This window comes from Alligator sinensis, unplaced genomic scaffold, assembly GCF_000455745.1.
Source record: "Alligator sinensis unplaced genomic scaffold, ASM45574v1 scaffold1696_1, whole genome shotgun sequence".
NCBI lineage: Eukaryota > Metazoa > Chordata > Crocodylia > Alligatoridae > Alligator > Alligator sinensis.
The window spans coordinates 77,791-95,328 of NW_005843402.1; the positions used below are offsets into that span (position 1 = coordinate 77,791).

Below are 17,538 nucleotides of genomic sequence, written 5' to 3' on the forward strand. Positions count from 1 at the left end.
GACTTAAAGGCATCCAGTTCCTCCAAGTGACTCTGCACCATCTCAGGGTCTACGCATGGAAGTCTGGTGCCTTGCTGCTGCCTCTCTACAACCCCAGTGAGAGACTTGTCGTGCCCCTCGCTTAGGAACACTGAGGCAAAGAACTCGTTGAGGAGTTCAGCCTTGATCCCCCTGTCCGTCACCAATTGCTTCTGCCCATTTAGCCATTTAGCAGGGGTCCTATTCCTCCCTGGGCCTTCCTTTTACTCCCAATATATCTAAAAAACAATTTCTTGTTGTCTTTTACTTGGGATGCCATCCTCAGCTCCATGGTAGCTTTGGCTCATCTAACTGCCTCCCTACAAGCACGAGCAGAGGAGGTATATTCATCTTTGGTGATCTCTCCCTGTTTCCACTTTTTATGTGCTCCCCTTTTGGCCCTTAGGCTGCCCTGGATTTCTCTGGTCAGCCAGGGAAGCCTCCTGGCCCCCTTCCCTCTTTTACCCCGCATGGGGATCGTCTCGCTTTGTGCCCGAAGGATCGTTTCCTTAAGGCACAGCCACCCTTCTTGGGCTCCCATCACTTCAAAACTCCTACTCTGCAGTGCGTCCTTGACTAATCACCTGAGTTCATTTAAATCAGCTTTCCTAAAGTCTAGCACTTTCACCCTACTAGTTACCTTACCCACTCGACGTCTTATGGTGAATTCTATTATTAGGTGATCACTGTCCCCCACTGACAACATAAAATGTTTTCTTACATGTTATGAAGTCTAGGAATTACAAAGCAGTGTAACACTTAGATACTTTAGAGAGATACAATAAATCCCCCAAATGGAAAATTATGGAGTAATCCAGCTATTGAAGATTAGAGTATTTTGACAGTGTAGTCATAAATGTACCAAGCAATGGATCATCCATCATTTTCCTTGCGTGAAATAGTTTCATAGTTTTTTAGGGGCTGGAAGAGACCTTACAGATCATCGGGTCCAGCCATCGTGCACTTGGGCAGGAAAGACTGCTGGGATCAGACGGTCCCAGCAAAATGTTGCAGTAGCTCCTACTGTCAGAAAACTTCCCTGTCCGTTTGTTATCAGTTCTACCACAGCACAGAGATCTCAACTGCAATGCATGCCCTAGCGTACTAGGCACTTTACAAAAATGTAACACTGGACAATCTCTGCCTAATTTAGTTTAAAATGTGCAAGTTAAGTAACGGGCAGTAAGGAGAAACAGAAGCAAAGCAAAGCAACTTACCTGAGACCACAAAGCAGGTCAGTAGTCGATTCTGGAATAGAAGCAAAAGTTCCTTGACTCCCTCCAGTGTCCCATCCACAGCACTGCGTGGTTACATCAACAGTCACACCTAATAGCTAAAACACCAACCCTGACCATTGGTGTGCAGTATCTCCAGAGCTGCTGCCCTCCAAACACTTGCAGACTTTTGCTCCCAGGGGTTTCTTTCCTTGTTTATGACTTTTCCATGTTGTCAGCATGTGATACGGTGCTGCAAGTCTGGCAAAGGTACACTGGGCCAACCTGACAGAAGGGCTTCAACACCTCAGTCCAAAAATGTAAACCCTCCAAACTTCCATTCAGTAGCCACTAACGATTACCTCTGCCTTTCGCTGATAAGAGTTCTGTAGGTGCCTAAATGCCTGCATCCTGATTATACTGAGCAGCTTGGCAGCTACCTCATACCTGTGCCTTATGAAGAGCACAAACAAGGCATTCTTGCCTTGCCCAAGGCCAAAGGCATAATTCAATACCAAAGCCATCACCTACCTTTTACCTGATAGTTTCCTGGTCAGACCACTAGCCTATGGAAAGTGGAGATCCGAGAAACCTGCAAGCTTGATATATCACGGCAACAGCCCTTTCACATGTTTATCCAATCAATGGGGAATCAAATATCAATGAGTAATATGTCAAAATAAGGAGCCAGAGTTTCCTGAATATATGCTTCCTAATGGGCTCTTCCAAAGAATTCTGCCAACTTGCAGTTGTACTGAGATTAGGACAGTAAGAAAGAATATGCAGGGCGCTGTTTCTAACAGCAGATTTTTTTCCAATCTCCACTCCAAATTACACGCGGCCGCAAGTACTCCCCGTGTTCAGATCAAAATTGATTATTCATCATTGGTTAAGTCCTCAAAGACATGTTTATTGATTGGTACATTTGTTCATATGGTTGAAAACTTAACACTTTGAAACTCCCTTTCAAAATTTAGCATCTTAACAGATTTTATAAGAAGAGACGGTGCAGATCCCCCGGGGCTGCTCTGGAGTTACCATACATACACAAATGACTTGTGGAGTCATACAGCACTGTACATTGTGTCATTACACCTTAGAATTATACTGATTTTGAGTGCTAAGTAAACCTGTTGTGTTGATGGGAATGTTTTATTTTAATATAATTTTTCAAGCCCAAATACAAAAATCAGTGCTATAGGAAAGATTGGCCCTTCCCTAATTTTGCAGCATAAGGAAGGACTTTAGGGGTCAGAGGAAAGAGGGAGAAACAACACTTCTAAAGATGCATATTGTTACCCAAATAACAAAAAGTATATTTCAAATTATTTGCAAAGCTTTATGTTCTAATTGTGGGTTAGAGAGAGAGAGAGAGACAGAGAGAGATTAAGTTCCACTCAACATAAAAAATCCAATAAAAGTATATTTAAGTGCCAAACCTGGAAAAAGTGGCATTAAAAAAATCTGATGCGTTTTCCCATCTCCCTCAAATTAAGTAAAATAAAACCCACCACCTTTCAAACCAAATGAGATTCTGTGAGATCAGTACAACACTGTACAGGACACTCAGGATCAAGATTGTAAAGCTGTGGGGAAGGAGGGACCAGTATAACAAATCGCACTCCAGAAAGAATTGTTAACACAAGATGTGGACTGGAAGTAAAGTGCATGAGAGGAAGCCTGCTCAGCTAAATGAAGTAGACTGAAAGATCAGAAGTCAGGGGTCATTCACCAGAGCGGCAGCAGGCCCGAAAACCACACTGCAAGTTCTGGCATCCACTGGCGGTTTCGGCATGAGGACCTGCATGAAAACAGAACAAATGTTAAAGGAGGAAAAACAAGTTCTGCTCATTTTCAGGACTACCATGGCAACCTGGTGATTTATGCACTAGATAATTTAAGCAAAGAAATGGGAGTTTAGAAGCGAGGAGGTGTGCTTCTATGGAGGTGGCTTTTAGCCTGGAATTTGTTTTCCTGGAAAAACTCCTCACTAGTTAGATCTCTTGCATTCTCACTAGAAATTCAAGAATGTACAGAAAGCATCTTCATTATGACCACTGTGATTATTCAAAATCATAACCTGATTTCTATAACCATGCTTTTAAAACCAGGCAAATTTATATTCCCTCTATAATGGAAACAGAATTTTTTATGATAAGTTTTAGGTTACTCCACCCTTTTTATATAATGAAAGTGCAATGGGGCTAAGCTGTGGGAGTTGTGAGGAATTATTTTGAAATCAGGCTTTTTGTACATAGATAATCTTAACCATGAGTTTCTTTCAGTCACCAAAACTCACTGCTACTGAAATCCATGAATGCTGTAGTGATCATGTGTACAGAATATGATCTCACACACTTGAACATTTTCAGCACATTTATCTCCACAAACTAATATTCAGCTACACATCTGCATGTCTGAATAACTACCCTGTGTCTGTCCTGTCTAAAAAGAAAAATGATGCATCACATTTGTAACATGTCAGCTTCACCTTTTTATTACTGTAGTTCACAATTTCTTTCCAAAACACTATTACATACATAAAAGCTTAATTTGCAGATAACACTTGAACATTTTTACAAATTAGAGAATATTTTAAAAGTGAGTGTGTCCCCCTGATCAATCTAAATCCCCTCAAAAACTGAAATGGGATTTTAACCAATGCAGACAAATAAAAGCCTGTCAGCTAACATGCATGTACCGAGACAGAATAAAGATTGAACAGAACTACATCTATGGGGACTATCTGACCCCATACCAAAGAATCTGTCAGCCAGGAATAAGCTCCACAACTCATATAAAACTTACGTGAATTCAAACATTGCTACTGTAATTCTACCCGACTGCACTTACCGTCACTTACCGTTTCTCCTTTGATTTAAAATACTTAAAAGAGTATATACAGAGAGCAAACTATTATCATTAGCACTACAGGATTCCCTCAGTTTTGGCCGTATGTATGATGTTACCCTTTTAAAGACACAACATTTACTTCCATTCAACTTGCTGAACTCTGGTTTCCCACCAAATTCAGCTATTCACAATCAATTTAAACTGTGTGGAAAATCATTTAACACTACCCACCTCCTCCCCTTACTGCACTAAAAATACAAATGAAACCAGACAACCCTGAATCCAGTGTTAAGGCATTATTTTAATGCATTTGCAATGTGGTTATGGACAGAGAAACACCGCCGCTGACAAGGGCATTTAGATGCTTTCTGTCCCGATTTGTTCTCTGGCTATAACTAGAGAACTAGTCAGATGTGATTAGCTCTCAAGTGAAATGATTTTTCTATGTGCCAGCACTGAAAACACCACCTGGTGCCTGGGAATAACCATTTCCTGCTTCAGAACGAGCCAAATTCTGAAGAACAATTTAAATAGCAATTTTATTCAAGCATGAGGACAATAAAAGGCACCTGGACTTGTCTGCAGAGCAGTAAAAAAGAGTTTGTCAGTATTTCTATTTGTGCTGCAGGAAGACAACCAGAGACAGTGCAACAACAAGGACCCATTTAGAGGAATATTTTCTGATCAAATCTTTCTAATCACTGCACCAGACTCTGGCCCTCCGCACTGCATGCGTAGGAGGCACTTCTAGCAATGCTAGTGAGACATGGCACTTCCTGGAGCGCTGGGCAGGGAAAAGGGACCGACAGCATGCTCTTGGCAGGAACACTTTAAGGCTGCTGACAGACATGAAAAAACCACCACTTTACCAGAAGAGGAAGTGTGTTAGTTGGACCCAGTTCCCCTGGGTCGTATAGATCAGGTGCTTCAGCAAGGCTTTTTGGCGCTTGTATCTAATAGCTCATTCAATCAGTGATTTGATAAAAGTGCCAAACAGCCCCGCTGAAGCACCCAACCTATACAGACATTAGGCAAGCCAAGTCAAACTAACGCAATGCCTGTTCTGGGCAGGCGCTACGCTCAGTGCAGAGGCACGCTGACTTTAAAGTAAAGCGCTGGTATTTTTTTTTCTTTCCATGTCTGTAAGTAGCCTAAAGTTGTAGCATTCTCCTGGCTTTCCTATCACAGCCTACTGGGGTTAGGTCAGTCAAATCATTTTGAGAGGATCTCTGGCCCCTTTCCATTACTGCTAGAGCTTGTTCAAAATAATACATCCAGAATCATGCATGCCATTAGATTATAAAATGGTATTAGGCTACCGTTATGCTGTTTTTCACCTCATTCTTATGCTTTAACACTACCTGCCTTTTGCTCCCTGAGTGGCTACAGTTAATTTAAAGCCCAGAAAATACGTACAAGTAGTTAAAATTGTTCCTTCCAAAGTAAAATTTATTTAATTTACCTTAAAAGTGAAAGGTAATGTAATCTCTAGGTTTTGGTGCAGCTCCTCACAATCTTCTCTTGTTTGGAAGTGCTGCCACCTCATTTTCAAAATCATGAATAACCATCTTAAAAGCAACACTAGTCCTGGAAACGGACCCTATGAATCTTAATTCATGCTGAAAATGAAATACGTATTTTCTACTCTTTTTCTTGCCAATTCCCGATCTATGACAGTTCTTTGCTTCTTAGGCCCTAGCTACTTAGCTTCCACGAGAACCTGAATGTTCAGTTAAACTACATCTCTCTGGCCCTCCTGTCTTCAATTTTCTTTGATATGCTAAAATAATTTCAGGTGTTTTAGGACTCAATATTGAAATAAAGCACCCCCATTCATTAATGGCTGGCCATTCCCAGCTTGACTCCAAATAGGGTTGTTAATTTATTTCTTTTTAAATAACACTAAACAAAGACTTCTTGTTAGTAACTCAAGCATTTCTCAAATTTTAGCATTTCCCCATTTATTCAGCCAAAAGAACTTCTCTCTCCAACATCCTACAGCAGGGGATGGCAACATTTTTGGGCAGAGTGCCAAAAACACCTGCAACCTGGACTTGTAAGATGTTGGCATGCGTGCCAGGGACAGATGGCGGGGGAGCCAAGAGGGGCCCGATCCTTGTTGTGGCAACATAGCCCTGGCCCCTTCCGCACCGTCCGTCCTGAGGCACACGTGCCAAGCAAAACGTCTTCACGTGCCACACACTGGCACAAGTGCTGGAGGATGCCTACCCCTGTCCTACAGTATGTACCAAGTAACCTTTCAGTTTCTCTAGGGTATCCCTGCCCTCACTAACTTCACATTTTACCAATAGTTCTGCAGGCCTAGCTATTCTCTCCCAGTCTCCCTTTCTGCTACACTTTGTGAATTTCTTGTTTGTTTCCTTATCTCACTTCACTATACGTGAGCATTTTTTATCTTTGGCTATTTGCTCTTTAAGTTTCTTTTTTTGCTTCCCGAATGTTTATTTTTACATTTTGCATCCAACCTTTACATTTTAATTTATGCTTCCCTCTGTTGGACTGGATTTCCACTATCAAAAGAATCTGTTTAGCTCAAATATGCTGTTGAATCTTGCAATAAAACCATATTGTTCTTCTTCCCACTTCCCCCCCATGTGAACATGGGGGATGGCAGAAGGATATATATTTCTCTTACCTAAATATGAACTGGATAAATCTTAATCCAGAAAACATGGAGACAATTTGGCCAGTAGCGTAATTTGGTACACCTACTTAGAGGGGGCATGAGAACAGCAGATGCTGCCACCAGCCTTACTCCAGCTTCTGCCCAGGATGCAGTACCTGGTTGTTACACCTCTGGTACTGGACTTCTTCAAGGGAGAGACTATATGCTGCTCTCAGTTTTGAGGTTTGCAGGTTATGGCATTTTATCTCCTCACAGGGAAGGCCACAAATTACACTTTTTAAAAAGTCTGTGGCTGGTGCACCTGTAATAACCTCCTCTCTCATAGTCACAATTAGTTGTGCCACGTTCTAAGGCAATAATATAATACCGTATTTATCTGTATATCACATTCACATTTTTTCCTGAAAATTAGCCATCCAAAATGGAGGCAGGGGGTTGTGTTCAGCACCATCTCCACCAGGACTGCTTGAGATAAGAGTAGAATCTACTCATCAGCGTCATTTCCCCCGACCCTGCTGCAGGGCCAATGTAGCTACACGTTTAACTCTCTCATAGCCATTGCCAATAGCTGTGCTGGCAGAGCTGTGTGTTCGCAGAGTAGAGGAAGGGGAAATGATTCTCATGACAGTACTCCCCTCCCTTGGACTTCACTGCCTGGCTCAGTCAAGACCATAGCAGCAAAGACTGGAAAAGAAAACCTCTCTTTCCTTTTCCTTCATTCTGCCTTTCCACCAGAAGATAAGTGTCATATTCAGGGACATGTGGCACAGGATATGGTATATGGCATTACCTGATGTGGCATGGTATATGGAATATGGCATCACCTTGAACTTGGATTGCTGTAATGCACTTGAAGAACAGGTAGGTACTTCAGCTGACACAGTACAGAGGATCACTTACTTATTCAGCTTGCCACAGGATGTACATTGCAACACAGCTTCAAAGACAACAACACTGTCATATTTTACTGCATCTCCCTCCCCATGTCCCTCCATCCCAGCTGAGGTCATTTCTGATGCTGATATAAACAGCCCTCGCTTTGAACCCATATACGTTGAGATAGGGCATCCTGATCGGAAGGTCTTGACTGGATATCCACTTTTTCAAACTGATCCAGTCAGACTTTGTTCATTTCAAGGCACCATGCAAAAGTTACCAGTTTACCCAGTTTGGACAGTAGCATTAGCTGCAAAGAACTAATTGTTCAAGTAACAGCTTAGGGCTATGTCCCTTTTATCTATGTTTTTACCACCAGAGCAAGAAGCTACAAAGTCAATGTAAGCTCTAATGGCAGTATATTAAAGCTATAGTTTCTGATATAATTTACAGTGGTAAACTGGGGTGGGCCAATTCCAGCCTGTGAGCCAGACTGGGCCCACAGCAGACTCCATTTCCCAGCAATCGCTGCAATCAATTTCCATGGAGACCCCAGGAGCAGCAAAGGCATAACACGGTAGAGCCAGGGTTTCAATGGAGACTGGCACTAACAGCGCTGGCAGGGCACATGGCTTGGTGTGGAGCTGCTTCAGGGACGGGATCTTGTAGTGGTGACAGTGTGGTCTGGAGCCGGAGCAGAATTGCAGTCTGCTGCCTGCACTGGATCACAGCTCTGCCCCAGCTCCGGACCATGCTGTCACCACTGCAAGTTCCCAGCCCTGGCCCTGGAGCAGCTCCCTGCCCAGCCATGCCAGCACTGCTGGGACTGGTCTCTACAGAAACCCAGCACACTGTCACACCCCACTGCTGCTGGGGTCTCCATGGAAACTGGCCACAGCAACACGGGCAGGGGCTGCTGGGAAATGAAGTCCAGATGCTGGCCGGATCTGCCATTTTGCCCACCCCTGCTGTAAATATACCCAGTGGTTTAAGCAAAGGATGCATAACTCTGTGCAAAACACAACTGTGAAACAGAAATAACTTCTCTTTTCCACAGCCCAGAGAGGCAGGAAGTAGCTTAATGTTACAGAAAGAGAGGTTAGATATTTTCCTCCTCAGATCCGCAGCAAGTCAGAAGAATCTTAGTATTTCAGTCCAGTGCACAGACTCTTCTTCTAGATTGTTTAAATGCATGGAGCATTTGAGGGAAGATGACAAGAGCAACACACTGAAAAGTGATGAAAAATAAAAGTGATGAAATTGAGCATTAACTACAATAGTGAATAAGGCCAATATTATTTGGAACTCATGCTAGGCAATCTAAAACTCAGTAAAGTAAAGCATTGAACTTTTCAGCAGAATTCCAGTTATCCAGAAGATGCAAGCAATACCCAAAACATTGGCACCAAGTCAAATCAGCAGTAATGTCAGTATACAGGATCCCGTACCCTGAGCAAAGGTTTCAAAATACACTGACAGACCTAGAGGCAAGCTCTGTTTCTGTGGATCTTTAAAGTTTCGTAACAAAACTAATCATCATCAAAATCAAACTCCTATTTCCCCAGCATCTCAATTCCTTAGCCTAGGCCTTTGAGCTCTCTTGCAACCCAGATTTTTGGACTCAGGAGTGCAATAAGGAGGCAACTTGTAGCTGAACTAGCACCAGAACAACTGAAGAACATAACCAAACTTTAGTTACCATAGTTCATTCAAAGAAATCGCATTAGCTTCATCTCATTTGGGTAAAATGCTTTGTCATCATATTTTTTCTAGAAATAAGCTGAGCAGCAAAGGTGTGCATTCAGACAAACTATTCTCAGCCTTATCTGGAACTCAAGGTCAGTTTTACAATGGGATATGTAACCTCTTGTTGGAGTCTTTCCATGTATAGAGTTGAACCATATCATTATACAGCCCCAGTAAACCAAGAATGTCTCAGAGCAAGAAACTTCTTTGTAGAAAGAGCTCTTTCAAACCAAGATACTGGACTCATCTACTCTCAAAAGTTGTACCACTTTAACTCTGCTGGGATAAAGTGATATAACTCTTGCTAGTGAAACAGGAGCTATAAAAACTGCATGCACATCAAGCAGTTCTCATCACATTCATGAGAATGTGAAAATTGCAAACATCTCTACAGCATAGCTCCAGTGAGACCTGCTCCGTCTAGGTCATGAGAATGCATGCCTTGGGCTGACGGCATCAGACCCACTATTTACAGGAAAACTATGAAGAAAAGTTTGCAGTTGGGAATGAAGACCTTGCATGCTAACAGATGTCAAAGCAAAACCTGAATCATTCATAATCCCATGCTTCAGGTTCCACTTTTTGTGATGCAAGAATGAGGAATTTTCCAACACCGTACTACGCATCCCCTCTCCCCAAAACAACCCCAGAGAGGTGGAGAACAAAAAAAACAAAAAAAACAAAACAAAACAAAAAAACACCACACAAACATGCAGAGGATTCGGTAATTATTTTACAGCGCTTTCGTGTATAATGCTTCTGATGTACAAAGTATGATAAATGAAAGCCACAGAAACTTAAGCTGCTGGAGATGAAACAGAACACTTTAATTGATTATTAATCCTCCTGCTCTTATTTATGAAGAACTGCAGTGATACAGGAATAACTTCAACAATCACAGAAATGCAGCTACATCTGGGGTAGAATATGATGTCTGTTTAATATTATGAGAAGCAGTACCACATGCCAGTCTGAATGAGAAGTTAGGAATATACCATCCAAAATAAACTGTAGAGGGGGTTTAATGAAGGATATTATTACCCACCATGGTTAGTTATCCAAGCTTCAGTACTCAGAAGGTAAAGGCCTTAACTATGCTTAATTTGAGAGAACATTAAATATCATACAACACTTCTCTCAACAGTAGGGGTAAATGAGGCAATTATATTCTGTCTCCCATAATCAGCCCTCTGCCACACTGTTTTATACAGGTTACATAGCATCCACAACCATGGTGAATGGTTTACAGAACAAAGCGAGACAGTCTCTGACCTCACAATCTAATTTTAGGCATGACAGTAAATGCAGGTACCAGCAACCAGAGAGGGCACAGCCACCATTACAGCAGTAATATTCCAAATATACTCAGCTTGGAGATGCTTATGTCTCGCTCCTCTAAACAGTAATATTTAAAAACCCTTATGACTTCACAAACTAAGAGGAGGGTGTTTCATATGTTACTGGTTGGGGGACTGAAAAAAAATGTAGAGATAAATGCAGACAGTGTGATCAAGGCTGGTATTGTTAAGAGAATGGAAGGTGGGAGGGAGAGTGACAAACAACTGAGAGAGTGGGCCGGGTTTGTAAAGAGCCTTAAAAAGTAGGTTTAAATCTAATACAGTGCAAACAGGGCATCAGTGAAGGATTTAGAGTAGGGGCAGGCAATTATTTTGGGCAAAGGGCCACTTACTGAGTTTTGGCAAGCCATCGAGGGCCGCATGACATGCAGCCAGGGGCAGATAAATATTAATTTTCTATATTTTTTAGGGGCCCCACGGACCGGACAGAATGGCCTGGTGGGCCGCATGTGGCCCACAGGCTGCACTCTGCCCACCCCTGATTTAAAGGGAGATGTGGAAAGGCGACTGTTTTAGTAGGATGAAAGGAAGGAAATCACCAAGAAAAGTGGGTGGGTGCGCTAGTCAAAATCCATGGCATAGGAAAAAGAAAAGAAAAGAGCTGCAGGAGTAATGAGCACAGGCTGTTTGGGTATAATATTCACTTTCCGCTCCACTGCTAGGGCCTAATAATCCAGCACCAAGTCAAGCTCCATGCGAGCCTTTCCATCCAACTGGTTTGGACTCTTTGCTTGTCAAATCTCCCTTGTATTGTTAAAACTCCACCATTCTGCACTTGAGTTGGCTATATCCCAAGGATGCAAGAAGGGATTTCAGTGTCTAAACTGTAACACGCCTTCAGGTTCCAACACATCATATGAACATCAGGTCAATATCCACAGGGATTGTGGATTTTTTTTTAATAGGTTCCAGTAATTCAGAACCATCAGATGCACGGTCAACCATTAGAACGTGATCTCATTCTTTTAGCTTTCCCCTCCGTTCCTGCCCTTCTCTCTTATATTACACTTACCTTGTATAATTTGATTATACTCAGAACACAAGTTGTTAGGGACAGGAGCCATAATTTCCCATGAATCTGTCTTGTACCTGGCATAACAGAACCCAACTCCAACTGTGGCAGCAGCCAAAGGTCTCATTATAATTGTATTGTATACATTGACCAGCGCCCATCACCATCAACATTCTTCCCCAACCTAGATTCATCCCTGGCCAATGTTATAGCATGAGAATGGGAGGATTGAATGAACATATACCCACCATCTTTAAAGCATAATACTCATATTCTAAACATTGTTCAAGTGACTGCCCTTTATGGAGGGTCTTCAAAATCCATGTTTAACGAAAACCAGTTCACAGAGAAGAACTCTTTTCAGTTCAAATCTCTTATAATTTGCAAAAGGTCAAGGAATAAAATGAAAACTCTTAAAAATGATAGTCCAATACTCAGTGCACTGCTCTAAGCGTGCAAAAACAGCTACTCTGTTCTTCTAGGACCTGTATCTCCCAGTGGTAACAAAGTGGTATATTTAAGGAACAAAAAGTCAAGGAAAAGAGCCAATGTCTTTCCAGTGAGCTCCCTCTGCCTTCTCATTATAATAGGAAGGAAGAGATGGATACTGAAAAAGTGGTGCAGGGAATGGACATTGAGAACAATGACAAAAGAATTATGGGAAATTCAAAACTCCCATCCCTCATCTTCAAGAATCATAGAAAATTAGGGTTGGAAGGGACCTCGGGAGGTCAGCTGGTTCAATCCTCTCCTCCAAGAAGGGCTATCCCCAACTATCTCATCCCAGGCAAGGCTTTGTCTAGCCAAGTCTTAAAAACCTCCAAGGATGGAGATTCCACAATCTCTCTGGACAGCCTGTTCCAGTGCTTCATTACCCTCCTAGAAAGAAAGTTTTTCCTAATATCTAAATTGCCCTTGCTGCAACTTGAGACCATTGCTCCCTGTTCTGTTATCTGCCACTACTGAGAACAGTTCAGCTCCATCTTCTTTGTAACCACCCTTCAGGTAGTCCAAGTTGTTATTAAATCCCCCCCCCCGCTCAGTCCTCTCTTCTCCAGACTAAATAATACCAATTCCCTCATGTGAAATCACAAACATGTTTTCTTAGGTACTGCTCACCAGTACAAGAAAACAGATATGTTCACAAGCTACTTAAAATTTGAAAGGTCCAACAGAGCAAATGAAGAAATGAGTTAAAGTTAAGGTTCCATGGATAAATCAAGAAACTCAGGGCAGGATGCAAATTGCCTCAGTCTGCACTTAAATTTGGGCAGAGCAATGACTTACAATTGAATACATCCGTCGCAGAGGATTCAAAATGATCTAGCCAGAAGTCTAGGAATCCCATATAGTCACTGGGGAAACTTCACAGATATGATCTAGGAACAATTTGGGTTTATGCATCTGAGCATTTGAACAGAGCATACAGGGGGTGCTAGGCATCTCCACAGGGATTCAGGAAGACCAGAGGCACTTAGAGATACTCTATGGGAAATACTAAAGCATTTCATATTAGGCTGAAAAAAACAGAAATAAACTTCACAGTAGGGGCCATTGCCAAGCATTCCCCAATCCCAGGGGAATATCCTAACAAGAAGCTACCAAGGCTGGCTCCCTCTGCTAAAAACTCTCTTCCTAGCCCCATGACACTTGCAGTCCCAAATGAAGGGAAACAGTGGACTGAGGCAGGTAATACAGCCGTAGGAAGCTGGCACCAAGCTAATTTGAACTGCTCCTTTGGACTTGGGCATCTAACACCCACCTAAATCCCGGTAAGGACCTACTAAGACCATATGAATCTGGTGTCTGGTGCTACATTAAAGTAAACTTTTAAAAATCCCATGGAGCCCCAGAAAATCATCATGTGTCTTTATAGAAAGAGACATTACCGTTGATGTTGTCACAGTAGTAAAAGTGTTCGTCATTCAGAGAAGGGCAAGCAGAGACTAAATCCTGCAGGCCTGCACCAGTTACAGTAAGACAACCCGAGAGATTAAGGTGTTCCAAATGCGGCAGTCCTCCTCCCAGAGTCAGCACCCTGTGGGGAGAGACAATTAGGACATGTTAAGACATCACAAGAAACCAGACTGCAGTCTTGTTAGGATATTCCCCTGGGATTGGGGAATGCTTGGCAATGCAAACCACAATTCAGTTATGGTGCCATGTTCAGGAATGTCCTACAAGCAAGTTCTGATCTGAAGAAAGCAAAGACAAGGAGCTGCCACGGCAGCAGTGAGCACTGAACTAACTGCTGGTCTGTCAAATGAACACTGAAGTAACCTCCTCTAATGAAATATTACCAAAGTTTTTCCCCTGCTTATTAGCAGGTGTGCACCCTGCAGATACCAAAGAAAAGTTATTGATGACAACTGGAGAAATAAGTAAATCTCTCTCATTCTCCTCCCTTTGCCAGCTCTTCACTTTCCTGGGACCAAGTCCAGCAACTCAACAAAGTAAGTGGGAGCTGTTGCAATGCTACAACAAGCAGAGTGAGTGAGCATCAGACAACGCCCCTCCCTCGGCCCTGTATCAATGTCTCAGCTTCTGCCAGGATTCAACCCCAAAAGTGAGCTGCCTGGCTGCCCATTGGGGACCAGAGGTCAGCTTCCCTTTTGCAGAGCATTTAGGAGCAAACAAAGCTCAAAACACTATACTTTGCTTCAACAAGGGTCATTCAATTGTCATAGCTCTGGAGTGTCAAACTCATTGAGCCCTGGGGCCAGGTAAGGTTCACTGGGCTGGTCCATCGGTCTGGGACCAATCCTGTGCCACATAAAGCTCGCATGCTGCATTCAACATGCCCGCTCATGAGGCATGCCACTGAACCCAGAGCTACACAGAGCACAGGGAGTCTGGGGCACAGGCTGCATGTAGCGTCCCACCTGGAGCAGCTCAGGTCACATGCCATATGCAGAATGCTCCCAGCGTCAACTTGGGCTGTGCAGAGCACACAAACTGGACCTGCCATGCACAGTGCACACAGCACAAGGGGACAGCATGGGGTGGCGCTACATGTGGTGCCCTGCCAGCCCAGCCCTGTGCACTGGGCCAGCCCCAGAGCCAGAGTACAAAGCTGGTCTGATGCAAGTAATGCATGCAGCACATGTCCCAGACCAGCACGCAGCACCTATAGATGTCATGCAAATAATGTTTAGTCCAATATACCCACAGTGAGGAGAGAAAGTAAAAGATGGGTATAAACACACATCAGGTGCAACCTCAAAGATCTGTGGACTCCAACAAATTCCAAAGCTTGCTAAAGGACAATTCTCCCAGGATTAAAAGTTGTTAATCAACATGCTGGTTCAACTCAGCATGTGCAACATGCAACTCATCCCCCACATAAATCTCCTTCATTTCCTGACACAATGTGCTGGTCTCAAAGGAGGGCAGAAACTCCAAACAATATGGGATAAAAAAAAAGACTCAGACATGCAGAAAGAAACCTAATTAATCCATCCAAATCTATCCTGAGGCCAAGATAGCCTTCTAGAAGTCTTTACTGAAGCTGCCAAACCCTGCTACCAGGAGTTTTCCAGAGTGGTAAGCCACTCTGAATGCTGTGACCTGCAACAGAATCAGGTACAAAGCTCAGAAAAACTAGCATCCTACTAACTAGGAAGATATCACATAGAATCACAGAAAATTAGAGTTGGAAGGGTCATCTAGTCTAAACCCCTGCTCAAAACAGGACCATTCCCAACTAGATCATCCCAGCCAGGGCCTTCTGGAGCTGGGTCTTAAAAACCTTCAAGGATGGAGATTGCACCACCTCTCTAGGTAACCTGTTCCAGTGCTTAACCACCCTTCTAGTAAGAAAGTTTTTTCCTAATGTCCAACCTGAACTTCCCTTGCTGCAACTTGAAACCATTGCTCCTTGTTCTCTCATCTGCCACCACTGAGAACAGTCTAGCTCCATCCTCTTGGGAACCACCCCCTTCAGGGAGTTGAAGGCTGCTATAAAAACCCTGCCCTCAGTTTGCTCTTCTGCAAACTAAATAAACTAAGTTCCCTCATCCTCTCCTCATAAGTCATGTGTTCCAGCCCCTGAACTATTTTCACTGCCCTCCAGTGGACTCTGCCCAACTTGTCCACATCCCTTCTACAGTGGGGGACACACTACTCCAGATATAGACACACCAGTGCAAAATACAGAGGAAGAATCACTTCCCTTGATCTGCTGGCAACGCTCATAGTAATGCAGTCCAATATGTTGCCAAGCAGGCTAGCGGCAAGGGCACACTGCTGACTCATATCCAGCTTACTGTCCACTGTAATCCCCAGGTCCTTTTCTGGAGAGCTGCTATTTAGCCAATTGGTCCCAAGCCTGTAGTGGCACATGGGATTCTTTTGTCCTAAGCGCAGGACTTTGCACCTGTCCTTGTTGAAGCTCATGAGATTTCTTTTGGCCCAATCCTCCAATATGTCTAGGTCGCTCTGAATCCTAGCCCTACCCTCCAATATATCTACTACTCCCAGCAGCTTGGTGCCATCTACAAACTTGTTGAGTGAACTCCATCCATCTTCCACATCGTTAATGAAGATATTGAACAAAATTGGCTCCAGGAGCGACACTTGGGGCACTTCACTTGATACTGACTGCCAACTAGACATCGAGCCATTTTATCACTACCTGTTGACTCTGACTATCCAGCCAGCTTTCTATCCACCTTACAGTCCATTCACCCAACCCATACTTCATCAGCTTGCTTGCAAGAATGCTACAGGACACTGTATCAAAAGCTATGCTAAAGTGAAGGTGCATCATGTCCACTGCTTTCCCCACATCCACAGAGCCAGTCATCTCATTGTAGAAGGCGTCAGGTAGGTCAGGAATGACTTGACCTTAGTGAATCTATGCTGATTGTTCCTAGTCACTTTCTTCTCCTCCAAGTGCTTAGAAATGGATTCCTTGAGAACCTGGTCCATGATTTTTCCAGGGATGGAGGTGAGGCTGACTGGTCTATAGTTCTCTGGATCCTCCTTCCCTTTCTTAAAGACAGACACTATATTTGCCCTTTTCCAATTGTTCAAGACCACCATCACCATGAGTTTTCAAAGATAATGGCCAGCAGCTCTGAATCACATCAGCCAACTCCCTTAGAACCCTTGGGTGCATCCCATCCAGCCCCACAGACTTGTACATATGCAGCTTTTCTAAACAGTCCCTAAACTATTCTTTCATCACTGAGGGCTCACCTTCTCCCCAAACTGTGCTACCCAGTACAATAGTCTGGGAGTTGACCTTGCCTGTGAAGACTGGGGTAAAAAAGGCATTGAGCACTTCAGCCTTTTCCACATCATCTGTCACTATGCTGCCTCTCCCGTTCAGTAAGGGACTAACGCTTTCCCTGGCCTTCTTGTTCCTAACATACATATAGAAACCATTCTTGTTACCTTTCATGTCCCTTTCTAGCTGAAATTCCAATTGTGCTTTGGCCTCCCTGATTTCATCTCTGCATGCCCGAGCAATATTCATAGATTCATAGATGTTAGGGTCGGAAGGGACCTCAATAGATCATCGAGTCTGACCCCCTGCATAGGCAGGAAACAGTGCTGGGTTTAGATGACCCCAGCTAGATGCCTATCTAACCTCCTCTTGAAGACCCCCAGGGTAGGGGAGAGCACCACCTCCCTTGGGAAGCCTGTTCCAGACCCTGGCCACTCTAACTGTGAAGAAGTTCTTCCTAATGTCTAGTCTAAATCTGCTCTCTGCTAGCTTATGGCCATTATTTCTTGTAACCCCCAGGGGTGCCTTGGCGAGTAAAACCTCACCAATTCTCTTCTGTGCCCCCATGATGAACTTATAGGCAG

The 17,538-nt window shown here is 43.4% G+C and overlaps 1 protein-coding gene across 1 annotated transcript in view; it reads right to left on the reverse strand.

Moving 5' to 3' along the window:
- Positions 1–2,114: 2,114 nt before the first annotated feature.
- FBXL5 (F-box and leucine rich repeat protein 5) overlaps positions 2,115–17,538 on the reverse strand; it is a 64,345-nt gene continuing 48,921 nt past the window's right edge. The window contains exons 10-11 of the mRNA XM_006038571.3: positions 13,614–13,762; positions 2,115–3,033 (exon numbers count right to left, since the gene is read on the reverse strand). Of these exons, the coding sequence (XP_006038633.1) occupies positions 2,957–3,033; positions 13,614–13,762 (226 nt within the window). The 3' untranslated portion in view covers positions 2,115–2,956. The remainder of the gene's footprint in view (positions 3,034–13,613; positions 13,763–17,538) is intronic.